The 27,062-nt window shown below is 46.0% G+C and overlaps 1 protein-coding gene across 2 annotated transcripts in view; it reads left to right on the forward strand.

The window, feature by feature from the left end:
* The window catches only part of RBM33 (RNA binding motif protein 33), a 109,390-nt gene that overhangs the window by 42,081 nt on the left and 40,247 nt on the right, over nt 1–27,062 (forward strand). Inside the window, exons 8-10 of one of the 2 annotated variants that reach the window (XM_065939565.1) lie at nt 3,544–3,752; nt 7,884–8,172; nt 13,171–13,229. In XM_065939565.1, coding sequence (XP_065795637.1) covers nt 3,544–3,752; nt 7,884–8,172; nt 13,171–13,229 — 557 coding nt within the window. The remainder of the gene's footprint in view (nt 1–3,543; nt 3,753–7,883; nt 8,173–13,170; nt 13,230–27,062) is intronic. The other variant, XM_065939566.1, reaches the window with a different exon arrangement.

A 27,062-nucleotide genomic window follows, 5' to 3' on the forward strand; every position in this document is an offset into this window, starting at 1 on the left:
CCTGTGTTCATAATTTGTACTTGTTTTATTCCTACGTTGCTTTCTTTTCAGGATCTTTGCCTCATTTGGTTCTTCACAGGGTCATTTGTACTTCTTTTATTAAAGAATTTGTGTTGCATTTTTTTTTTTTTAGTCATTTCTTAGTTCTGTAGTCATGTCATCCTGAGACAAGAGGCTGGAAAGGGTTAGTAATGGGCAGGTTGGCCCTTTAAATATGGGTGGAGAGGCAAGAGTGGTTGAAGCATAAACAGTTCGACCAACCGTTGTTTTAAGCGTTAGGAAAAAAGCCTTTAAATGTATTTGTGCAGAATGTGATTCTTTGGCTAGATAATAGGGCAAATAAAATTGATGATAAGAAGTATCTTTCTCTGTTCCCTATTTGTAAGCCCAGTGTAGGAAAGCTACAGAAGGAAAGCTCTGTTTAAAAACAGGTTTTCATTTTTCTAGAAAAATTAGGATTATTCCCAGTATAGAAATGATTTTTCTGTCCATCTTAGAGTTTGGTTTCCTAAAACACTGAGCACCCTTGTTTCCTTAACACCCCTCACCCTAACAAAAAGTTAATTTTATACAGAAGAAAAATATTCATTGAGAAAGAGAAGCTCCTGTAGTATTTCGTATACTAGAAATTCACATGAATTTTTACTCATCACTTTGTGTACTCCTGGTGATAGAAATACCAGTTTCAGGTTTTGTATACAGATGCTTGCATTGATTTGACTGTATAAAGCTGCTCACATACTCTTTGTAATGGGATTAAAATATCTTGCTACCAGACTATGTATATCATCTCCTATGATGGATTTTTCTTGATAGTTGATATCTTTTAACATTCTGAATACAAATAAAGGCAGTTATTTTGTGATACCATTGATTACTTTTGAGAATACTCCACTCTACAAAGAAGAATGAAATAATGTTCTGGCCTGGGAATAGTGAGTTCTCTTCAGAATCTGGAAGGGCATTCAGTCACTTACTTTTAGTCTTACTCACATTCAAATGTATGATGTCATCCTTAAGTAATTCATGTTTGTGACAGTCTTGACCGTCATGGAGCCTGAGACACAGATGTTGATCTGTATTTTCAGTCCATATTGGATTAGGCATAGAGTTTTGGGCTTTTACTTGGGTTATGATCTTAAGTACTGAGCTTTTGTCCTCAACCAGGATTCTGGGAATTAAATATCTTAGAGAAAATGTAACATGATCAGTTTTCCCAAGGATGGTACAAAGCTATATACTTAGGAGACAAGTTTTTCATTATATAAAAAGGATCCCATAGGATATGAGGGCTTAATTCTCTCACAGAATACAGTTGAAAAGGGTTTCTAGAACATGCATGTGTAAGAGAAAGATTTATTTTGAATGGCAAAGTCAAAAGCCATCTCTAAAACATGGGTGTCGCTGACCAGTTACCCTGAAGTGTCAGCACAGAGGTTCAGAGGGGCCAGTTCTCTTGCCGTAGGAGATGGACCTCAGATTCTCTCTGGAAGCAATACCAGCGGAAAACGAAAGACTGTGCTTATTTTAGTTAGGCTTTTATAATTTGTACCCTGTGAGTAAGCTTCTAGGTTTTGCCGTATTCTAAGTTTCATTGGGCACAGGCAATATGTTAAATTATGTTTCATTGCTTTAGCCTGAAGAACATTGTTGTTAGGCCCACAAAATATTCTCTTGAAATAATATCCTTGGTTAATTTTGCTTAAGACAGATGATCTTTGAGGAAAACATTTTTTTTTAATTGATATACAGATTGTGTATTTATACAGCAGAATACTCCAGTAGAGGTAAGAAATAAACATCTGCAATAACGTACAATTTTTTCATCTATTAGTAAACAATTTAAGATCTCTAGTGCCAGCAGTAAGATGACTACCTTCACTTTACACAATGGTCCTTGCATTTGCAAGGTTTTCAGAAATTTCTTGATTCCGTTATTTTGTTTATTAAAAAAAAAAAAAACCAAAACCACAACCAAAAATAAAAACCTCAGAATGTCATTTGTTGTTTCTATTTTGCCAAATAAACGGTATTTCATAGATATTGATTATGTGTTAGTAAAGTATTTCTATGTACGTATGTTTTCCTTAAGCACAGTTTAGAAAGGGACAGCCCGACGTAAAACTTGGTTGCATCACACCCTTGTCTCTTTACTTTGGAATACGGACCTAGTTCAGAAAACACGTAAGCGGAAATTAACATTTCAGTTGGAGTTACAAATGTAATTTCCATCCTGTCATATTTTGGTGACCTTTTGTGACAGCTTGTCTCAATTGGAGGAATGCATTTTTACTTGCTGATTAAAGATGTCATTTGAAACCATTTTATTACTGGGGATAGTGAAATTAATCTTGACACTTAGAGCCACTAGAAAAATAATTGCTGATTCACCGCATAAAAAGTGTATGTGAACCTATCATGTAGTCAAGATTAGAATAAAAGTCTGTGCTTGTTAAGAGGAGATTAAATTTTCTTTGGAATGGAGTCTAGGTCCATTTGAAGGGAAGGGGGATACCTTAGAAACAATTTCAAGAAAATGAAATGTGGCTTAGAGATTTTGGAAGAGTTTGGAGATGATTATGGAATCCAAGGTAGGAGAAAAACTGGTTATATTTAAAATTTACCCTTTGCTGTGGAAGAAGTCACGGGAATGCTTCTTAGTGGAATTCAATGAAATCTTTGAAAGGTGTTTACTAATAGAGCATATATTATCATAACTTAGAACTGTATTTGAATAAGTTAGCCTTTTTCTTCTAAGAATTCAGAGTAATGTGCCTACTGAAGTTTTGTAGGGCCAGAAATTTTGATTGTTGCCCCATAGCTTTGGTCAAAGAGGAGAGCACCATGTTGTGGCTTTGCCGTCATTTCCTGTAGCTTCCCTGTCAGGCGGCATGGATGTAGGTCTGTCTTCACAGAGTAAAGTTGTTGTTTTTAAATAAATCAGAAAATCTGACTTGGTGTAGTACTAAATGAGTTTCCATTCTTTATGAAATTTAAGTATTTGGCTTGAGACTGATCTTATTAGTAGTTTTGCTTTTAAAGCAGGAACAATCAGTAATTTGTAATTTTTGAGTCTCTGTGCCCTTGTGAATTAATCAGTACTTCTGCTGGATTCGCATAGATGAGTGGCCTGGTTTAGGACTGGGTTAGCCAGGTCTTAACCAGTTTCATCTACCATCAGTGAAAGAACGTGATGCCTAGCAGATGAGGAGTGGTGGTTGGGTTGAACTTCTTCAGCATCTCATTTTTAGCTTTCCTTAGCACATTTTAGTGGCCTCAAATGAAAATTCAAATTTCCAGGTGGTACTTGTATTTTAAGGAAGAAGCGTGTCTGTAACAGGTCTCACTCATGGGGTCCGGGTGTGTCTGATCGTTTCCTACCCCTCGCTGCTTACTGCCACTAGTGGAGTGGTTCGTTGTTGGTGAAGCACCCGCTGTTCCTGAGTTTCCTTGCCACATACTTGTTTTTTTGGTTTGTTTCTCCCTATAGATCTGATTTCACCTCTTTGAAGGTATCTAACGCATATGCATCTTTTCAAATAGAGCTTTCAGCAGAAGCCAAAGCTGCGTTGCTTGAATTTGAAGAGAGGGAGCGACAGCACAAACAGGGCCGCTACGGCTCCAGGCGGGGAGGAAGGAGAGGAGGCTCGTCCATGTGCCGTGGTGTTGGAGACCAGAGGAGAGAGAGCAGCGAGAGGGGGCGCGCCAAGGACCACAGGCCCGCCCTGCTGCCCACACAGCCGCCTGTGGTGGTGAGTTGCGCAGCTCCATCCTGGGAGCCTGCACGCTGAGAACAAGTGAAAGTTCTCTCTGGTATGGGTTTCGTGTTTTGTATTTGCCTTGGTCTGTGATGAGAATTTAGTAAAAGGCGTCACGGCTCAAGTTTCTTTATAGCCTGTGGTATGATTTCGTTGTTGTTGTTCAGTTGCCAAGTCATGCCTGATTCTTTGTGACCCTATTCACTACAGCTCTCCAGGCTTCCCTGTCCCTCACCATCTCACACAGTTTGCCCAGGTTCATGTCCATTGAATCGGTGATACCATCCAACCATCTCATCTTCTGTTGTTCCCTTCTCCTCCTGACTTCAGTCTTTCTCAGCATCAGGGTCTTTTCCAGTGAGTCAGCTCTTTGCATCACGTGGCCAGAGCTTCAGCGTCAGTCCCTCCAATGAGTGTTCAGGGTTGGTTTCCTTTTAGATTTGACTGGTTTGATCTCCTTGCAGCCGAAGGGACTCTTAAGAGTCTTCTTCAGCACCATAGTTCAAAAGCAGCTGTTCTTTGGCGCTCAGCCTTCTTTATTGTCCAGCTCTCACATCTGTTCATGACTACTGGAAAGACCATAGCCTTGACTATACGGAAACCTTGACTATACAGACCTTTGTCAGCAAGATGGTCTTTGCTTTTAACACACAGTCTGGGTTTGTCATAGCTTTCCTGCCAAGAAGCAATTGTCTTCTAATTTCATGGCTGCAATCACCATCCACAGTGATTTTAGAGCCCAAGAAGAGGAAATCTGACACTGCTTCCACTTTTTCCCATTCTATTTGCCATGAAGTGATGGGACCAGATGCCAAAAAATTCTAGTTCTTTAATATTGAGTATTAAGTCAGCTTTTTTTCACTCTCCTCCTTCATTCTCATCAAGAAAGTCTAGTTCCACTTCACTTTCTTCTGTTAGAGTGGTATCATCCGTATCTCTGAGGTTGTTGATATTTCTTCTGGCAGTCTTGATTCCAGCTTGTAGCTCATCTAGTATATGGTCTTAAAAATCCAGTCTTCTAGTATTGAGGTAGTGAAGACTAATTCTTTGCCAGTACTGATGAAGAAAGAAGCAGTGAGAGAGCTGATGTCTTCCAGGGGTCGAACCACAGAGGAACCTTGCTCATCTCTTCTGCTATGGAGGGGCACTGCTCCTGTGAGCATCATTTCTCTGTTACATAGAGAATCTAGCCATAATGGTGTATTTCATAAAATATTTTTTCTTATATACTGCTTACCATAGGTTTTTCCTTAAATGTAGACGTTTCTCTTAACAGATAACTGTCATATCCTCTCCATAGAAATGGAGGTTGTCATATCCATAAAAATTTTTCATAATTTAGGAGTAAATTATGTACTTGTAATTTCAGATTAGTTTGAATTTCTCTGTATTTCAAAGGTGAGACATCGCAGGAACAAAGACAGGAAGTGTAGTGGTTTCTTTGGTGGTGGTTCTTTCAGTTAACTTTAGTATTTTATAGTTTTTCCTTCAGAAGTTAGTCTTCAGGGACAGATTTATTTAATGTAAATAAATAGGCAGTTTGCACTGTCTACCCTCCTACATTATTACGTGAGTGTAGGGGAAAATGACACCTGACCTCGGTGTAGAAAATTGTGTTTTAGGAGGCATTCATTTGTGAAATAACAAAGTAGAAAAGGTGATTTACTGTTTTTGCATGAGAATTCTGATTTCAGTGAACAGGGAAGAAAGGCAGGTGGGTTGATAGCGGCATAGAGAGATTGTTGATATTGATAGCTGCTCCCCGCTCACACAGCCGTTTGTGTTTAAGCTTTTCTGATATTAGCAGGAAGATTGGCGCTTCAGTTTTTTCCTTTTCTTCCCCATCTTGTCTCCTTGTCCCCAACTTCCATTGTGTGTGTTCAGTAGACAGCTCCATGGTTTTGGCCTCCGAAGGGGGAAACAGCCAGTAGGTGACCATGGTCCTGGAAAAGTAATTGAACTCCCTACTTCCTTACCCATATGGAGAGGCTCAGCTGGGAGCCCTGAGTGCTTTAAAAGTGTAGCCCAAGTGTCAGTTGACCCAAGTCCCTCTTGACAGCAGCATCGTGTCTGGAATTCTCTAGGTGCTAGCGGGCTCACCCACTGCTGGCCCGACTCAGCCTGCCGGGGCCTTGGCCTGTGAGCTGTACGCGCATCTTTGCTAGCAGTGGTATTTTAAAGCTGTGGGTTGCTGACGCAGTCACAACTTTCTGACACGGCCTGACCTTGCTCCCCTCGTGTCCACCTTGGTCCTGGTCACCCCCACCCCAGAGCTGTCTGTGCCTTCGACCCCTTTTCTGCCGTGGCTTTCCTTGTCTGTTTTCTCCTTGGTCCATCTGTTGGCGCTGGCACTGTGCTCCTTCCGCTGCCGAGTGCTCGCCTCACCTCTGCAGTCTGTCCTGGTGGACTGCTCTCGGGCCTTGGGTGTCACCTGTGAGCTCCTCTTCCTTGAGTGTCTGAGGTTGGGGTGTAGCCCCTGCTCTCCCAGCAGGGCCCCTTCTCTCTCTCCTGTCTCCCAGCTGCGTTGTTCTCAGGCCGGTTTCTGATCGGCGCTCACTCGGCAGCACTGTCCTCCCTGCCATCTGCTGTCTCTGCGTGAGTCTGCGCTCCAGCCTGTGCCGCTTGCCAGCGCAGTCTCTTCATTTCCTAGCTGCCCTGGGCGTCTCTGCATGGCTTGCCCAGCCCTCAACTCCCCTTGTTTGGGACATGTGGTTTCCTTAAAAGTCCTTCACGCTGTCGAGTGAGTGGCCCCGCGCTGCGCTCTTTCCCAGTTGAGTTCAGGTTTAGTTTAGCTGTCCCTCTGTCAGTGCGGTGTCCGTGCGGATTCAGTGCTGAGCAGGGTAGAAGAGACTGCTCCACGCACAGTTGTGCACGTTACAGATACCAAGCGTCAGAGGAGGGAACAGACTAGTCTCTGGGAGCTGGTGTTCCACGGTTAGAGAAGTCCTCCCTGAGGAAGGATAGGTTAGACAAGGTCATCTACACTTGGGTTTCAGAATTCTCGGACCACGGCTGTTTCTTTCATTCAGCTCCCAGCGTCCATAGTCTGTTAAATGGTCCGTTGTTTTCTGTCTCCTTTCCCCTCGTCTGTCAGACACTGTTAGTCATCGTCGTCAGACACTGTAGAGGCTCCGGAACTGAATTCAGAAGCCTCTGAAGTCTGGCATCATCCTGGGCAGTCAGTGTACAGGAGGCCCTGGCTGGTAGTAGCCTGCTGCCTCTGCCGCTGTGTGCGGCCAGTTGGATGAGTGCTTACAAACAGGGCTCGTGGAACCAGGTTCTCTGCTCCTCTGCTTACCGGCTGCTTGATCTTGTAAGAGGAGGGTCACGACAAGGGCCGGCTTCATAGGCTTGTTGAGGGTGTTACTCCACATACAGACTTCTCAGCGCCTGCTTAAGACACCGCGGAGGGGAGGAGGCCCAGTGCTCTTGAGGCTGCTGCTGTGGTGGGGGTCTCCTTGTCTCAAGACTGTTGCGCTGAGGAACCCTGAGATCCTTGACCACATCGAGGGTGTGTGTTCCCACTCCTGCGCCCTCCGGTCTTCGAATGCGGCTGCAGCCGTGCTGGTCCCCGTGTGTGCCTCTGGGCGTGTGTTCCGCCTCTGCCGCTCTCAGGTGATGCAATTCCACTCCTTGCCTAGCTCCTTCCTCTCCTTCCTGGCTCAGAGGCCACCCTCTCAGAAACTGCCCCTCCCCTCTGGGAGCCCTTCACCCTCTCTGCAGCCTGCTTTCTAGCGGGGTTGCTCCTGCGCTGCCCGCCCGTCTCATGGGCTTTCTGGAGGAGGAGTGGGCCAGCCCAGGCAGCTTGTGCTCCGCCTGCAGCTCTTGGCTCGTGGTGGGCAGTTCTGATGGTTGACCTGCAGTTTTCCCCTTTTGGAATCCACGCATCGTGTTTGGGGGCTGCAGTCTTCCCTCCTTGTCCTGATGTTGGCTCACGTCATTAGACAGTAGCCCTAACCGTGAGCAGGCGGAGCAGCTCATTTATCCTGCTGTTTTATACAAGTTGTTAGAATAAACTTACTTCTGAGTCAACTCTTACAGTGCAGTCAGTGTAAAATCTGTCAGGCGCTGGCATTTTTCCTTGTGAGCGTTGATTGCTGTGACTTTCTCTTTTGGTGGTTTTAGACGTACTCTCCAAGATTAATTCCTCCTCCACAGCCTCAGCCACCGCCACCGCCGCCGCCGCCGCCACCTCCACAGCAGCCGATCCGCAGTCTGTTCCAGCAGCAGCAGCTCCAGCCCCTGCTGCCCCTGCAGCACCCGCACCACCCCTCCCCTCCGCAGGGGATGCACATGCCGCCGCAGATCGAGGCCCCCCGTGTGATGATGACCCCTCCTCCCGTGACCCCGCAGCAGCCCAAGAACATACACATCAACCCCCACTTCAAAGGGGCCGTGGTGACGCCCGTTCAAGGTACGTGTCTCCTTTGCTGTGGTCAAGTTCCAGGCGACTGTGGCCAGACCGTCTCACTTACAGGTCTGTAAGGACACTGCGGGCTCCCGACCCCTTCCCCACCGCTCAGATGCGCACCGGCTGGCGAGCCAGGCCCCTTTCTCAGCTGTGTGTCTCCTGCCACGTCGCTCGGGGGTACTGAGCACACGCAAAGGTTCAGCGCGTCAGAGACCACTGTGGCGGTGTCTGCCTGGCGTTTCTCGTCAGCTCCCGGTGGGGCTGAGTGCAAAGGGCCTGTCCCCTCAGCTTCCACTCATGGTGCTTCCTTTGAGTTCTGGAGGGACACACCCGTCTTCTCGTGGTCAGTTCTGATGGCATGATCACGGATGCACGTTCCTGAAGTGAGATGCTGCTCTCCGTGGCGTTGGAGATCTGTCGGTGGGCACGGTGGTCAGCGCTTGCTGTGGGTGTCGTCTAGCACCTTAGCAGCGACAGTGAGCAGTGAACGTGCTGGATGAGAGCCCCATGTGACGCGTTGGGGAACGAGAGTGCCTTGCTGAGGAGAGCAGGGGGAGCCCCTGCGGCGGCGGGGGCCAGCTGCACTGCGAAGGGAAGACCGGGAGGGGCAGGAGCTGCTGGCGTGCCTGCAGGGGAGGCGTCTTCCAGGCGGGGACATCGGCTGGTGCAGAAGTGCCTCTTTTGATGAGGCTGTGCCTTTTGTGTTCTGGTAACTAAAAACAAACCAGGAGACAGTTAGTGGAGTGCAACGGTGGAGAGAAATGTGGAACCTTGTCATGTGAGACCTGGGAGCCGTCCTGGGAGCTTTGCTTTTGTTCCAAACGAGGTGGGCTGTGATTAGAGGAGTCTGAGCACGGGAGTAACATCGTCGCTGTGTGTTTGACAAGGATTGTTCCTGCTGCTGTGTTGAGAATGGGCTTGTGAGGGTGGCAGGAGTGGAAACCAGGTATTCTGCTGGGAGGTAAGTGCAGTGATCGAGGTAGCCTGGTAGAGGCTTGGCTCAGGGTGGCGACAGTGATCAGGAGTCAGAAGCCGGGTGTAACTCAGGACGGAGCTTATGGATGAGCTGCGTGTGGGTGGGAGAGAAGAGACTGAGCTTTGCTGAAGGGGCTTGAGCGCTGGAGGGTGGGGTTGCCATCACTGGAGAGTGCGTGAGGCCGAGCAGGCTTTCAGGGGAAGACCACGAGTTCTGTGCTGGAGGTGCACCTAGACACGCAGGCGCATGTGTCTAGGGGTGAGGTTCCTACAGAGTGTGCAGATGAGGTCTGGGTGCGAAGCAGAAGTGGGGCTCTGCTGGCGTCTTGATGGACCTGGAGCCCACACACAGTGAAAGATCCTGTGTTGTCGTGGCGAGTAGACTGGGGCCTGGAACCTGGGGCACATGACGTGCCAGGTGGGGGTCCGCAGGGAGGGGGAAACCCGGAGAGGCTGGAGTACGGGGACCGGTGGGGCCGGTGCTTGGGTGGCTGGGGACAGACGGGCTGCAGGTCAAGGGCCGGGCCCACATACGCGGGGTCTGTGGGGTTCTGACAGGGTGGTTTTGGTGATGTGGAGGCGGCACATGCCTCAATGAGGTGGATTTTAGAGGGAATGGGGTGCAAGCGTGGGAGACGATTGTATCGACAGGGATGAAGAGTGTCATGCCAAGATGGAAGTTGGGGAGCAGGAGAATGGGAGTGCTGGGCAGCCCCAACACCCCTTAGAGCTGTTGGTCATGAGCTTGGAGAGACGTGTCCGCCTGCACATTTTTCTCCAACCACACTCACCTTTCTGCGTCAGGTGTCGCCTAGACAGCGTTGGGTTTGCTGGAGTCAGGCTGTTGGTGAAGCAGTAGAGGAGGTGTCTTGCTCAAACAGGAGGCTGTGGAGTGTATGATGATAAGGGGCCAGGAGATGTTTGTGAGGTCCTGCAGTTGGGAGGTTAGGGTCATGGAGGGAGTGAGGCAGGAAGGTCAAGGTGGCATCAGGTCATGGAGACTGCGCAGGTCTTGGGGACTGGGGCAGCTCTGGAAGCAGCAGTATCTCGGCCAAGACCTCAGATGGGGCTGGTGTGGGAGACGGTGAGTGGGGAGCTCAGCCAGAGACCCGAGAGCAGCTGTGTGACCAGGCTGTGGACCGCAGCCCAGGGCCCTGGGCCAGGCTGTCTGATGACCCGAGATCTACGTCTAGGGTCTGCAAACAGCAGTGAGGACAAGAAGGGTCCCATTCCTGCTCCAGGGCCAGCAGGGAGGTGGCTGAGGGAGGGACAGTCTCATCCTCTGAGAGAGTTGGGTCTCCATTAGACCAGGGAGGGGAAGAGGGGGCCGTCATGAGTGTGCTGGTGGTGAACTTGCAGTTTCAAATGGTTGAGCTGTTCCAGAAGTTGAGAAGAGGCCTGAGATAGGACTTGGAGTTTGGGAGAAAGCCAGGGTGTGGAGTCACCGTGAAATTGTGGCCTTGAAGTAGCTCAGACAGTACAGCATCCGCCTGCAGTGCAGGAGACCCGGGTTCCATCCCTGGGTGGGGAAGATCCCCTGGAGAAGGAAAGAGCAACCCACGCCAGTATTCTTGCCTGGAGAACTCCATGGACAGAGGAGCCTGGTGGGCTGCAGTCCACGGGGTCGCAAATGCTGGACACGACCGAGCGACTGACACTTGGAGCAGAGGGCCGCGGGGCAGTAGGCTGCCCGTGGGCGACGGTGTCGGCGTGTGGCTCTAGGAGATCGCCCTTGTTTTACATGTGCAGGAGCGTCAGAGTCGGGTCCGTGCCGGTTCCTTGACTGCCTTTTGTCTGTCCCTCCTGTGTTAGAACCACTCGCTGGCCTTGCCCTTCTCTGAGCTCCAAGGGAAGGCGGCGTGGTGGCTGCGTGTGCCTTTGGTGTCTCCGCAGCTGACGCCCTGGTGGCCCGTCTCCTTCAGCAGCTGTGGGTGAAGGAGGAGCACGACTCAGTATGTGGCCCCTACACTACATCTCATTTGTGGAAACAGTGTAATGATGTCAGCATCTGTTATTGTGAATTTCCTTCTAAAATTGAATGGGAATCTGGCAGTTGATACGGTGCACAGATTTTCTTTAGCTTAGTGAAAATAAGCTGTGTTAGAGCCACACTGTGGGAAAACTGTAAGGAGACTCCAAGCTGTCCTCCAGGCAGGAAAAGAGTGGGCCTTGCTGCTCAGTTGCCACATGGGTGCAGAGTGCCAGCCTGGTACCCTGACACTCCTGCCTGACTCCGCACATCCACGGTCAGTGTTCTGACGAGTCTCCAGCTCGTGGAGCCCACTCAGTGTGCCCTCCTCTCAGAGCCAGGCCCCTCAGCGCCCTGTGTCCCTTCTCTGTCAAGTGCCTTTGAGCTTGAGGACCCTGACGCCTCTGCTGGGTGTACACTCGACGCTGTTGAAGCCGCTGTTTTCCAATACTAAGTGAATGAGCTTAGTTAAATAGAAAGCCACTGTTGTTCTTGAGAGAGACTGGTTGTCTAGTTGTCTCCTGTGTGCAAAAGATAGAGTAACCCAGTCATTCTCAGCTTCACACAGTCAAAACGTGTTTTAAAAAATTAAAAAGATGTATGCACACCTTTGTCTGATAGTACCTGCTTTCTTTCCAAGGATGAAGAGTGTTTTATCATATTGTAATCAACCAGTTTTGTTGGAAATTTAACTTGTTTTCCAGATTTTCAGTATTAAAAGTGAAAACTTAGTCCATTAATTCATGGGACAGTGTGGGATATAAACATTAAATGTAAAGAGTTCAAGGTTCAGCTGGAATGGTCTTTTAGCATTACAGGTTGTAAGTTGTTGCCTGTTCACAGTGGAGGAGGAAGCAGGTAGGTAGAAATGTGATCTTAATTAGAAGTCTAATGTACTGATCTTTTGCTTCATCATAGTAAGTAAAAAATAGTTTGTCTTAGTGCTCTATTTTAAAAATAATTCGGATTGACTTTTAAGCTGTATTACTTCTGTGGTGCTGATTTACCAGAACTTTTTCAAATTAAAATTAAATGCTGTTATATTGTTCTTGCTGAGTTCTCCATGGTTATCCCTTTGTGTCTGTGTTTGATCTTCTCTTGTAAGCACATTGGTCATGTTGGATCAGGCCCCCCCCCAATGAGCTCATTTTCCCTCGATCTCTTCTTTAAAGGTGCATTTCCACATGACCTTCCGAAGTCCTCGTGATGAGGGCTCCGGGGTGTGAAGTTGAGAGGGGGGCTGCAGTTCAGCCCTTGGCACCTGGCCGTCCGAGATTTTCCTGGATGTGTCTGGCAGGACATTTTAGTGGAGGGAATCGCATGCTACCATAGAGTGATCACTCTTGTGAGGGGATTTTTTTACCTCCCGAATCAAAATCAGCATAAGGCTGACGTATGAAACAGCTTAAACATGCAGGGTGTGAAACTAGCATCTGGCTTTTTCCCTATTTTTGAAATTATTTGACTACTGTTCTTCTGGTAAGTTGATGGGAATTGTGCTTCTTGAAACACAAAGCAAAGACGACACATCTCGGCTTAGCAGGTTGTCGAGTAGATTATTCTGTGTTACAACACAGAACAACCAGCACAAATAGCCAACACAGTGTGTGTGCATTTTCTTTTCTCTGCCCACTTCACTTCGTCTCCTGCCTCTCTTCCTCATGATCCTAGAGGATTTGGATATAAATTTGTGTTTGATTGGTGTCAGAAAATGTAACTTGGATTACATAACCTGGATCACCTGCATATGGATGTCAAAAGCAAAGATTTCTTTCTGTAGAGGGATTAATATCTTCTTTGGTGTGAAGTATTGTATTTCTAAGTAAGAATTCGCCGTTGAAATGGAAGCTTCTGCTTGTGCTATTGTACGCTGAGGACGAAAGTTCTCTCCCCTGTCCCTTTATGGAATTGTACCAGTGCATACGTGCAGCCTTTGCTGAAGTGTAAACTGAATGTATTGTGTGTACTGAGCACATGGTGTGTATCCCGTGTGATGTGCTCCTCTGCAGGCGGGTTCGGGGTGAAGCCAAGTGTAACGAGTGGTGTTTTCCTCACAGTGCCCTTGCTGCCCGTCCCGAGCCAGCCGAGACCCGCGGTGGGACCCCAGCGATTCCCGGTGAGTGGCAGCTGCCCCTCCTGCCCTCGTGGGGATGAGCACACGTTCACCAGGAAATGTTAATATGGCAAATACGAGTGGTTTCAGCCAAATATACGTTTAAGGATTTGTAAATATTGACAATAATTTTTGCAGTGGAAAATGTTTGTTAAAAGCTTAAGGTCAATGGATTTTTGAGAATGGAATTAATTTTGTTTAACTGTAAAATTGTTGAATCAGGATCATCAGTAGACTGCCTTTTGTCTTAAAGAATATGAATTTTGATTTTATTATTGCCTTATGTTAGGTGAGGAAGGGCCTTTATTATCTGTGTGTATGGAGTCATGTGTGCGCTTGGCTAAGTATGAGTGTGTGTATGCAGTTTTAGGGAGTAATAATGAGATGTCTACTTGTTTAAAAAAAACTCTCAAAGGTCTTCATGAGCCATTGGTTTTATATGTTAAAAATGCAGGTTTTCTTTTTAAAGTATCTTTAAGACACCCCTCCCCCTATTCTATTGTTTCCATAATTTTATCCATTCTTCTGATAATGTTTTAATTAGAAGAAAAATGTCCATTAAATGGTTATCCGTTTAAATAACTAAATTTCATTTTATTTGACTTTTTGGTTTGATTTGTAGTTAGTTCATGGTTTTATTAAATCAATGAGAATGTGTTCTAAGAACAATTTGAGGGAAAAAAAAGGACCAGACCGTAACATTTTAGTTTGTATATAAAACAGATGTAGTTTTGTTGATGCTAAATAATCTGATTACCTGGAAATACCTAAATGACCTGTTTGACCCTAGCTTTGATCCTCAGTAGCTACCGTGTTTATGCGGGTCGTAAATGAAAGATCTCAATGTGTAGTCAGATGATTATTCGAAAAGACAGTATTGGATTTAAAGGTTCAGAGTATTTTTTAGGAACTTTCTTGATTTGTAGTTAATCTTTATGACATGATATCGTTTCTAGAACTGATTCTTACTGGTTTCTTATGCTTTATTAGCTAATGTTTAAAAATTAACCGATTAAGTTCTAAAAACTAGTTATTTTAAAAATTAGATGACATTTATTGAGTACAGATCCTTATTTGAAATAGTTGTCTAAATAGTTAAGATTTATTCATTGAATTACTCAAGGATAAGTATGTGTGATTTTAATTTAACTGCTAGTTATTATAAAGCACTAACATTTTAAAAAATGTACTTTTTCTTATTTTTAGGGTTGTGAGCTTTTGCATTAGAATCATAATTGATTTTGTGTTTATATTTTATTAGAAATGCAGAGATAAAATTTGATGAAAGCAAATGTAGTTTAAAATTATAAGCAAGGTTGTATGTACATATAAAATTAGAATAATCATTTGCAGTTTACATCTACTTATAATTTCAGTTGTACAAACAATTATATCTGATACTAAAAGAAACCTTGTATTACTTGAAGACATTACAAAGAGGATAATAAAATAATTTCTTTGTGAGAAATTAAACTAAAAGTTACATAATACTCAGGGTGGTAAATATTACTGAACTGCTCTTGGAGCAGTTTTTGCAAGGTGTAATGTTTTATTCTTATTTTTAAGGTGGGTTATGTGTACAGGTGATGGGAAATAGGCTAGAGATCAGTCACATGTGTGATATAATTTGGGAAATAGTTACTGCCATTTAACATGTATCTTTAAGCCCCCAGTACTGGTTTTTAAACTGTGTGCTCAGTCGCTCAGTTGTGTATGACTCTCTGCGCCCCATGGACTATAGTCCGCCAGGCCTCTCTGTCCATGGAGTTCTCCACCCAGAATACTGAAACGGGTAGCAATTCCCTTCTCGAGGGGATCATCCCAATCCAGGGATCGAACCTGCATCTCCTGCATTGGCAGGCAGATTAAGTTATAATAGAGGTTTTTTTTTTAAAGTTTATCAAAATATTTTTGGGAAGGAGACTAACTCTAGGCTGGCTCCTGTTGTTTTATGTACACCAGGTTTTTTTTTTAATTTTAAAATATCTTTATGAGTATTAATTTTTATATAATTTGAAAGGTTATTTTTCTTTTACAGTTATTACAAAATTTTGGCTATACTCCCCATGTTGTGCAGTACATTCTTGAACCTATATTACACCCAGCGGTTTGTATCTCCCACTCTCCCACCCTTGTTACATCCCCGCCACCCACTGCCTTGTAACCACTGGCTTTTTCTCCATATTTGTGAGCCTGCTGCTTTTTTGTTCTATTCACTAGTCTGTTGTGCTTTTTAGATTCCACATATATGTGATTTCATACAGTGTTTGTCTTTCCCTGTCTGATTTGTTTCACTTAGTGTAATAGTCTCCACACCCACCTATATTGCTGCAGATGGCAAAATGCTGTTTTTTTTTATGGCAAAGTACTGTTCCATTGTGTGTGTATGTGTATATGCATCTTCTTTATCCATTCATCTGTTGATGGACATTTAGACTGCTTCCAGTCTTGGCAGCTGTAAATACTGCTGCTGTGAACATCGGGTGCATTTAGCTATTTTGAGCAACATTATGTGTTTCCTTTTCTGCTGATAGAGTCTGCTTTGTTTTTTAGTCAGTGTAGATGAGGCTTCGTGACCACTGCGGGAGTTTCTCATGTGCCGAGTGCTCTGATGGTGCTGGTCCTTAGACCATGACGTGTGTGAGCGCGGCCCGCGCAGCCTGGCTCTCTCCTGAGGAGAGAGTACTGCTGGGGTTTAAGGAAGCCCCATGGCGATTCTGTCCTGCTGGCAGTGTGCCCTGCGGGCTCTTCCTTGGCTCTTTTCAATAGAGGAGTTTAGTCTTTGTTTGTTAAACTGAATTTTGCTTTGTAAAGTTACCATGCACACACCAACTGGTAAAACAAATGTTAGGCAGCCTGGCTTTAGTTTCATCATAGGGTCTGTCTGAATCATTGTGCTTTCTTGGTGCACAGAAGAGATCAGAATTACAGAATGTGTCAGGGGAAGCAGGGTTCATTTTGATCTTGTCTTTCCCCCGCCTAAACCCCTTTAGTAAGTTTCCATTGCTCTGCTTCTGGACAGCTTCGTACGCTTCCCCGTGTTGTGTGAGAGGCGGATGCTTGTCTCTACAGAGGCCCAGTCATCCTGCGCTCGGTGGGGCCAGCCTGACCCCAGACCTTGTGTGCACAAGTCCAGATGACGGTTGTTCAGTGGGTGTGTGCAGGGACGTGACTGTGAGCTGCCTTGCTGTTTGTTAGGCACCTGCGTGAAAGAGTATAGAGAAGGGGTGTGTCCTTTAAGTTTTTACCTTTGGTTATTTTCAAGGATACATACATGAATTTGCACAGTAGAATTCCATAATCCACATTTAATTGTACAAGAATTCAGGTCTACTCTGCTGACTTGAGTGTAAAAAAGGCAGACAGTAGTTGCACGTAGCTCTAGGTTTTCAGATTTCAGCGGGATTAGGATACAGCTGGTATTAATGTGAAGGTATTCCTTCTCTTGTCTCTCAACACTAGTACACTTTACTTTCTTTTGTTCTTAAAAATACTTGTTTTTGGCTGTGCTGGGTCTTTGATGGTACGCACAGGCTTTCTCTGGTCGCGGTGAGTAGAGGCTTCTCGTTGCAGTGGCTTCTCTTGTTTCGTAGCACGAGCTCTGGGCACACAGGATCAGTAGTTGCAGCAGGCAGGCTCAGTAGTTGTGGCCTCAGGCTCTAGAGCAGGGGCTCACTCGTTGTGGCCCGTGGGCTTCCCTGTGGCTTTTGGGGTCTTCCCAGACCAGGGATCGAGCCCACGTCTCCTGCATTGGCAGGGGGAGTTTTAGCTCCTGGGCCACCAGGGAAGTCCTCAACTTTACTTTCTTGATAGTCTTTTTTGTTGGACAATTTTGTAAAAATTTGAGAATTCTCAATTTAGAACTAGTGTGCCTAGAAACTGTAGTAAGTGATAATATCTCCAGTCTTATGATTAAGCAGTTATGGAGAACTCTAGGGGCCTGGCGGGCTACAGCCCGTGAGGTCGAGGAGTTGGACATGACTGACTGAGCACACACAGCTATGCTTAATGTAGCAGTACTAATATTTTAACTTCCTGTTAATGAATTTTATTTATAAAATTGAATAAACATTTTCTAGAAACAAAGATTTGAATGTCAAAGTAATGTCATAAGAGAAGGATTCCTTACTTTTGATCATTTTAGAAATTACTATTTAAGCTCTCAGCAGTGAGCTGGCACTTCTTTTGTCATGTTAGTCTCTGCGTCCAGATGGGATTTTTCCTTCATTCCTTCATTTATGGAGTTTAGTGAAGTGCTTTGTAATTTGGGTTTCTGTCTAAAAATTAGATTCACGTGTTTAATTTTAGTTACAGATACAGCCATTAGTGCTTTCTTCTCACTTAAGCTTTTATTCCCAGGAATATTTTATTTTTCAGATCGGAATTGTGAGTCTTTTTTTAAGCTATAATGTATCTCAGTTGATAGCACACATCAGAGAATGAATCTTTTTCATGCTTACTTTCATATCAGAATATTAATCTGCTGAATGTAAAATGTACCTTAGAAACAATGACTGCTTACAAGCTCGGACAGACACAGGAAGAAACATGTGCTCAGGAATTCAGAGAGCCTGTCGGTCCCTCCTCCATTTCAGCTCCTTCTGTTCTGTCCAGTCCTGCCATCTAGCCACCTACCATCCCCCAGTCCACTCCAGAAGCATTTCCTTTCCTGCCAGGGCCTTTGAGTGGAATTTCATAGGACACTGGTGGTTTTCTCTTTTGTTTTTGCAAGGGAGTGGCGCTGGGAAGACTGCTTTACCTTTCTGCAAGTAGGCTTCTGTTTTTGTGCCTACTAGAATTCTGTTTTGAGTTCCACTGTCTTTGTTTTACACATTAGTTTAATAGGTTTCTCTTTCCACAGAGGCTGTTTCTGATGTTTTTGTTAAAGTTTTCAGTCTTTTCCTTATCCATAAGTATGGCTATCCATTTATGTATTTGTCCTCAGATTTATATTTAAAAGTTTGTCCACTTAAAAAAGTGACACTGAAGTGTTGGTTAATATTTTCAAAAGTGTTTCTTTGAGATTTTGCTAATGTAATTTGTTTTCAGTGTCAGATAAAGCATACGGATAGATTTTAAGTAACTCACATTGTGAAGATTCTTGACCTAGGGTATTTTAAAACCTATTCAGTCATTCATTTTGCGTTGGTGTTTCTGTCAGTGCTGGTATTTCAGGGTAGCTAGTTAAATAGTGAGTAATTTGGCTGCTGAATAATTTCCTAGAGATCTTTGGTTAAATTAAAAGTAAGTTATGTTTAGGAAGGGCTAGCATGTGGAGTGTGGATTAGTCTTCTTAGTGATTCCTTTGTGAGGTGGACCTGACACCTGAGGTTTCGATTTGTGTCTCCTGTGTGATTACAGCGCCTCACAGGTAGGTCTGACTGCACTGTGTTCCCATGGAACAGGGGGCCTGGTATCAGGTGGTGGTGATTGACACTTCTGGATGTATTTTATATGGCGTTTCATGCAAATCATGTTTGATGAGACTGCTGCATCAAATTACATTTCTTTCTGATTACAGCCCTTGCAGATGTGAATCCAGACTTTACTCCATCTAGGAAAAAGAATTCTTTCTTTTGAACCCTCACTGTTTTTACAACTTGCTTTCAGTGCCCTGTAATTATTAGCACTTAAGACGGGGAAGTCATGATGGGCATTTTCTCTGATCAGATCTGTGAGTAGTAGCAGGCAGCTGTGGGAGGAGACTCTTCCCGCTGTCAGACATTGTCAGGCTTGCAGTGCGAGAATGCATTTTAAAATGCAGGTGACATAATACCCAACATTCTCCGTTTGCTAGTGGGTTTCTGATTAATCATGATTACCATACATTATCATACCATCAAATTTAATCATATCAGTGAATTCCCATCTGCAGCAGTAACAGGAGCAGCTTAGCACTGTGGTAACAGCTATTAAGTATGGTGGCTGTAAAATGAGTGCCCCTTGACTTGACTTGCGGGTCCTGTCAGCGTGCATTGTGTGTGTTGGGTGAAGAGATGGTGATGGGAGTCCACACCCATAACTCGAAGGCAGGAAATGCTCAGGTGTGCTCAGTCTGAACTCCTTGTGACCCCATGGACTGTAGCCCGCCAGGCTCCTCTGTCCATGGGATTTCCCAGGCAAGACTACACAGTGGGGTGCCATTTCTTTCTCCAGAGGGTCTTCCCGAAGCAACGATTGAACCCTCATCTCTTGCATCTCCTGCACTGCGCAACCTGGGAATCCCGCAGGAATACCCAGAGATCTCCAAGTCAAGCCATTAAGTCTCAGTGTAAAAACCGCACTGTTAAAGTGTGATACACTATTTTATTTAGTTTTGGGCTAAGTAAGACTGTAACATTGAGTTGAATACCTTCCATAAATCCTCTGAGATATGTAGTTCCTTTGTAGAGTAGATTTAAGCTTTAAGTATGACTTGCCTATCTGTGATTTAATAATTCAGCCAATGAAATACAGTAGCACAAATTTTCAAGGTCTTAGAATGACTTCTGTGTAAAGGAAATCTCTGTCCTATTTTTACTGAATTGTCCTGCAAAGCATACCATGTTTTAAATTAATGTTATTTTTCCTGGAGTCCTTGAAGAGCCATAGTTCTTTTCAGATAAATTTCGAAAGTGACCTTATTTTAAAGTACATGAAAGTGCCTCTTAGAAAAGATTAGAGGTTTTTTTTTTTTTTAAACTTGTAAAATTTAGTCCTTTTGATGCACAGTCTGATCTTTCACAGCTACACACAGGAGTGCCATCACTGCCATTGACAGCAGTTCCGTCTCCCCAGACGACATCATGTGCCGCCCCTTGTAGACGGCCCTCTCCCAGCCCAGCCCCTGGCTGACCCTCATCTGGCTTCTCCTCCTGAGAATGTGGATGAATGGAATCACATGCCTGGCTTCATTGTGGGTCTTGCTTCCTGCACGCAGCGCAGTGCGTTTGAGACAGCCAGGGGCTGTCCTTTCGTACGGACCAGCAGCATACCCTGTGCAGATGTGCCCCCGTTAGCCTGCCCAGTTGCCCTTTGGCCGTTTGGATTTTCTCCTGCCACGCTGGGTCGTTAGGAGGGCAGGCTGCGAGCCGTGTGGCAGGGACGTTCAGACGAGGCTGCATGCACTCAGCCCCCGGGGCTGCTCCTGCTGCTGTGCCCCTAGATTCAGTGAGGAGATGCCGCCTTCCTGGGGCACGGACTGGTGACCGGTCGGTCAGTGGACAGTGAAGAGTGTCACTGAGTAATGCCAGTGTTCCAGATTTTGCGCAAAGCTTGCATTCCCCAACCTTAAGAGAGTATCATTTTCTCCACTTTACAGATAGAGAAGCTGAGTCTTGGAAAGGGTAAAAGGCTCAAGTTCACATAACTGGTGCAGGAGCTAGGATTGGAACCAGGTCAGTCTGAGTCTCTTGATTGTGCTGAACCTTCTCCTTTTCTCTGTAAATATTAAAACACACCTCACTAAACCAGAGAAAAATAATTGCATCCGGTAAGTTGAATCATAACCATAATATATGAGATTGTACTTGTCAGGAGTGCTGCAGTGGAGGGTGTACTATGTCTGGTAGGGCCTGTCGTTGGGTGAGCTTCTTAAGACAGAGTAAAGGAGGGGTGAGATGCAGGGATAAAGAGTTTTTCATTTTATGAGAAAAAGTAGCAAATAGTCTTTAGTAGGTTCCTCAGCAGCAGTATTTTGTACTGAAGTTATAACTGTGTTGCCTGCTCCTGCTTGAACCAATAATGTTACCATGGCCCATATAAGTTCCTGTGGAGGCCCCTCACCCCAATAGGAAACATCGGGCTGGCTGCTAGGGATATGGTGCTTCAGAATGTTTAGAATGCATCTGCAAATAAGCGAGTACCTTCTAGAAAAATGAATGTAGACATTTAAACAAGGTATAACCTGAAAGAAAAATCTATGGCAAATACTGAAATAAGAGGATTAACATTGTGACAGTGGGCTCTAATTTTAATTGTGTTGGGGGTCACCAGTGGTCTCTATTGCTTGCATTTAACCCATTTAATCAGAATTAACTGAGAGGCATTATTTAATATCTGTTGCTTTCTTATATAGTTCTTTGCATTTTAAGTGAGATTAATAAATGAAAACACGATGTAGCAGCAGGCTGTAATTTATTGAAAGATTCATGAAGTTTCAATGACATTGTTAAGGTATTCAATTAGTCTTACTAAAATATACCAACTGACCCTTTCAGGGAAGCTGATAAGTCACATAATAGCTGTTAGAACCTCTTTATTCTTTGCATTATACGATTAACTTTGTGCTAAGCAATTTATGCAAAGTTTTCATCTTTCTTTTTTTTTTGTAACCAAAGTTATCAGTTCTTCCTGAATAGGATTAACGTAGATAACATCATATAATTAACAACAAATACAAAAAGGAAGTACAATTTGTATAAGAATTATATGAGGGAGAATGATAATTTCTTACCTTGGACTTTTAGAGGGATATAAGGGAAAGCAAAACAGAGCAGTTATTTGAAAAGATTAAGGTAGCTTTTTCTTTCAGTCAGTCAAATGACAATAGTACTAGAAATTCTGTTAAGTGAGGTATTTACAACTCCTTAACAGTCTTAAAATAATTCTGCATTTGCTAGAGAGAATTTATTATCCTTTTTACTTGTGAAATGATAGACATTATTGGATGAATATTCACATCAAGAGAATGCCCGCCTTGGGAACCATGGTATCCGAGGGATGGGTCCCAGGAGAAGCAGTGTGTGAGAGGAGAGAGCACTTTTAAGCCATGAGTCTGACAATGTGGGTTCGTGTCGTATTTATTGACCGTGGTGTTGTTATTCATTTGCTCAGTTGTGTCTGACTGTTTGTGACCCCATGGACTGCAGCAAGCCAGGCCTCCCTGTCCTTCACCATCTCCTGGAGCTTGCTCAGACTCGTGTCCGTGGAGTCGGTGATGCCGTCCAGCCATCTCACCCTGTCATCCCTTCCTCTTGCCCTGTCTTTCCCTGCATCAGGGTCTTTTCTAGTGAGCTGGCTCTTGGCATCAGTGGCCCAAGGATTGGCGCTTCAGCTTCATTATCAGTCCTCCCAGTGAACGTTCAGGACTGATCTCCTTTAGCAGTGACTGGTTGGATCCCCTTGCAGTCCAGGGGACTCTTGAGTCTTCTCCACACCACAGTTCAAAGGCATCGGTTCTTCAGCGCTCAGCTTTCCTTATAGTCCAACTCTCACATCCGTACATGACCACTGGAAAAACCACAGCTTTGACTATACAGATCTTTGTGGGCAAAGTTTCTGCTTTTTAATATGCTGTCTAGGTTGGTCATAACTTTCCTTCTAAGGAGTAAGCGTCTTTTACTTTTGTGGCTGCAGTCACTGTCCCCAGTGATTTTGGAGTCTAAGAAAATGTCACTGTTTCCACTGTTTCCCCATCTATTTGCCATGAAGTGATGGGACTAGATGCCATGACCATGATCTTCATTTTTTGAATGTTGAGTTTTAAACCAGCTTTTCACTCTCCTCTTTCACCTTCATCAGGAGGTTCTTTACTTCCTCTTCGCTTTCTGCCATTGACAGTGTAACTTTGGCTAATTCAGTTTAATGCTGTAAACCTGAGTTTCTTCATCCCTTAAAGGAAAAATGATTGGTTCTGCTGTATTTATGAAAAACACAGTTGGTACTAGATTTATTAGCCAGGATGTGAATGAAGCTGCATGTAACAGACAACTCAGTTAATAGTGACTTAGCAAACCTGGTGTCATATTTTTTGCATAAAAGAGAAAGTTCTTCTGGGTGGTGTAGCAGTTCTTTATTGTTACCTCTGTTGTTACCAGTTCTGTGTTGTCATTTTTTCCCCTACCCAAGTTTCAGGCTGAAAGAGGAGAAGGGGCAGGCGTCAAAGACATGTATCCGCTGAGGCTGCCCCACCCAGCAGCCAGCTTGTCTTGTCTCGAGGTGGGTCTGGTGATCTTGCAGCTGGGCACGCTGTTGTCCTTCCGTTACTGAGCGAGAGGTGAGAATTTATACTCGGGAAGCAACTCACAGGCTTTTCCACGTGGATAAAATTCATGGCCAGAATTTAAGTTGTATAAATAGAGAAAAAGAAAGTGATATGTGTATTCAAAACAGAACAGAAAACAGGGAAAAATGGCATTGTGAGCTTAATGGTACCTATTTGTTAAAGTATTTTATAAAGCCGATACTGGTGACAGTCAGCAGCTTTTGGGACCTCTGAGCTGAAAATGTTTCTGTTTAGATACCCAGACTCCAGTTCCGTGGCCCTTTTGAGGCGAATGGATGCAGTTAGGGGCCTGCAAGTCTTCCCAGCTCGTCTCTCCCTCCTGTCCAGTGCCGGCTGACATCGCCAGAGAGGGAGCCTTTGTCACTGTGGTGTGTGTCGAGTATCAGCCGTTGTCTTTCTTTCTGAATCATCTCTTCTTCCCAATTCTGCTTCCACGTGGCTCTCCTGCAGGCATTTGTCGTCCTGAAAATGGGCTTCTTCCTGCGGACACAACTCGTTTATCGTTAAGCTGGCCCTGTCCAGGGTTGGCCTCCCTCGTTTGTCCTCTTCAGGGTGGCTTCCTCTGCTTTGGGGCCTGTGTGTGGCCTGCCATGACCTTACCTGGCACCCGCTGCCCCCACTGGCTGTCCTAGGCTCCCACACCTTGCCAGTGTCCCTTAGTTTCAAGGTTAAGCCCACATAACCCCTTTCCATTGTTACTCTGTTGAGCCTATTCCAAAGGCAGAGATTTCCTTGTTTACTCAGCTTGAGTCAGCTGTTTCTTTCTAAGCTGTAGATCGCATCTGTGGCCTTCTCTCCTTTTATCAGTCTCTCAGGTTGATCAGATAAGCACCACTAATTTGTTTCGCCTGTTCAGGCCGGCAATGGAATCTCCGTGGCTGTCTGACTTTGCCTTTAGTACTTACTATTTTTCCTGACTCTAAAGCATGCACACACGCTCCCTCGATTACACACCCGTACGTGACTGTGAGACAGTGAGACAGAGGAGGGGTTAAGAACGGAAGCCCGTGCCCTTGTTGTTCACAGCCAGCAGCCGGCAGCATCGTGGCTGAGTGTCCGCGTCTGTCCCTGGGGTGAGGCCCGGCTCCCGTGTGTTCCCGCCTCGTGTTCTGTGCAGGGCGGGTGAACGTTCAGAAGAGCTTCCTGACAGAGCTCTCTGTAGTGTGGGCAGCGGGGCCTGGGGGGCGGGGGGCTGGGAACGGCACAGGGCGCAGCACCGGAGCGGTGCGGCCAGGCTGACGTGGTTTCGGCTCAGAGGCCCTCGCCCTGGCCTGACCTCCAGGGGCGGGGCTGCGCAGTGTGAGTCCGACCTGAGTTGTCCATCCTGGGCAGAGTGTGTGGCTACGGCTGGCAATCCTCGGTGACTCCTCCATCTGCTAGGGTGGCCCTGGAGTGCCCAGCATGGGAGCGTCAACTGGAGTGGGCTGACTCCACAGCCCTGAGCCCTTGGTGGCTCACCTCGGGAAGCCCCTTTCTCACTCAGGTCCCCCTCTGGGCATCTTCCTCTGGCCCCTGGGTCTCTCTCCAGCCCCAGCAGGTGGGGAGAGAGGGAGGGTTATACGTGGGAGGTTGTCTCTGACTGAGCGGGCCTGCAGCCGGCCCCATCACCTGTGCTCACGCGTCATTTGCCAGAACATGGTCTCGGGGCCATGTGGCTCTAGGATCATCGTGTGTCTTCCAGGGGCATGGTTCTCCGTTGGCTCTGCAGCCAGGAGGAGGATGCTGGCCTGGGCCGTGCTCCTTCACAGCCGTGTTGGAGAGTACCCACCCACCTCCCACCTCCGTCTCTTTCTGCAGGGAAGGGCCTTCTTCTCTAACCATAGGGAGGTGGTTGCAGGGTGAGGATGCGCGTCTCCAGGTTCATGTCACCTTCTCTCTAACCGTATTACATCATTACGCGCAGGTCACAGCACGTTTCTCTCCTGAAGTTAGATTGGAGGTGCAGGGGCTGGCGGTCTTGGCTCTCTGTTCTGACTGCCCTGTCTGTGCTCCGGATCCACCAGGCTCAGGAACCTTGGGGCCGCTTGCTGGCTCCTCGGCCAGCATGGTCTGCCTGCTTTTCTCCCCTTCCTGAGGCTCTTAGCCGTCCCCTGACTGTGCTTCCTGGCACTGGGTGTTCGGTGTGCTGTGGCGTTCTCGATGGGCTGTGGGCCCGGCTTCCCTCATGTTAGAGGGAAACTCATCCCTTGAGCTTCTTGCCAGGTGGTTCAGCACCTGGGAAGGGCCCGCCTGTCAGTGCAGGAGACGGAAGTTCCATCCCTGGGTCAGAGAGATTCCCTGGAGGAGGAAATGGCAACCCAGTCCAGTATTCTTGCCTGGGAAATCCCATGGACAGCGGACCCTGGCGGGCTGCAGTCCATGGGGCCACAAAGAGTCTGGCACGACTGAGTGGCTAAGCACAGCACACCGTGATTATTAACTATATTTATAATAAGCTAATACAACTCTGATGCGTTTGTTTATGGTGGAGTGCTGTCTGTAGAAGTGCCATGGAAGGGTGAAAACGACAGGCATGATGGGCTTTTGTTGCTTGCTGGGTACTCCTGAGTGCTTGCATGCACTTCGTCTTCCCCCTTTCCTTTAGATGAGGAAACCAAGGCCCAGAGCGAATTGATGGTGGGTGCTGGTCTGTGAGTGTGATGGTGATGGGGGGGCTGGAAGACACGGGCCGAGACTGTCCGTCCAGCCCTGGAGTCCGCTTTCTCCGTCACTGATGCTTTAGGCTGGAGGATCATTGGAAGTTAAAGTTCCAGGTGATACTACTGATGCAGAAAGAATTGTGGGGCTTTGTTCTGTATTGCTAAAGAGCACCTGAATGCTTCTGTATATGCTATTAGCATAGGGATGGTTAGTGGAAGGGAAGGAGGTTTGGGAGGGAGATGAAAATCACAACCTGAAGATTCCAAGGGGGGCCAGATTTATGACCCAATGTATGTTCAGTTTAATATCAAAAGTTGTCCTTTGAAGTTAGAAATATTCAAAATAATCTCCCAGGAAATCTGAAAGTGCTTAGAGACCCTCAGGCAGCTTGAAATTTTTTGTGAAAACTAGCCACATCAGTCTCCTCTGAGCTCATTCTTGGAACTCTGTGACTGCTTCCTTTTAAGAAAGGCTGAAGGGGTTGAGGAGAGCATGTGTGCCCTGATCTCCGCCTCTGCAAAGTGAAAGTCAAAAAGTAACACGCTTCCTACTGACTTACAGTGGGGAAAGCCAGTGTTTGTCCATCAACACTTTGCCTAATCCGTCATGAGAGAACCTGTCTTGGGTGGACTTGAAATGACCTGTGTAACGGAAGGAGAGAGAAGGCTATAAAAGCCCTGTTGCAACAGCCACATGACCAGTGCGTTCACAGCTTCATCTGCAGGGGTGAGGCTTGTGACTCTTAAGATGCATTTATAAACAAAATGCAGAATTTATAAATAACCACAGATGTCCGAGGAAGCCTGAGTGTTTTCCCAGCATGATGTGAGCCTAATAAGAGAAGTGGTGTGAAGTATTGGGACTTCATTGTCAGGACAGAAAAGTTAGGAACTTCTTCAAGCTTCTCTGAACTGTGAGCAGAATCAGGGAAGCAAGACAGAATCCGCCACTGCTGGCCTCTGGGGAGCTGAGCGGAGGTGGAGGTGGCAGCTCTGGAGTGATTCTTCGGCATGTGGGGCTGAGTTCCGCCTTCCTGGTGTTGCCGGTACAGCCGGCAGCACTGCAGACCTCGTGTGAAGTGAGCTGGGCTGGGTGGGGTGCGGGAAGCCCTGGACGAGGGGCTCTGGGAACAGTGCTTCTGAACAATGGAAGTTAAGCTTTGTCTTACTTCTTGTGGGGACCGGTGAGAGTTTTAAGTTAGTAATAAGTTC

The sequence above is a fragment of the Muntiacus reevesi genome, chromosome 6, assembly GCF_963930625.1.
Source record: "Muntiacus reevesi chromosome 6, mMunRee1.1, whole genome shotgun sequence".
NCBI classification, from domain to species: Eukaryota; Metazoa; Chordata; class Mammalia; order Artiodactyla; family Cervidae; genus Muntiacus; species Muntiacus reevesi.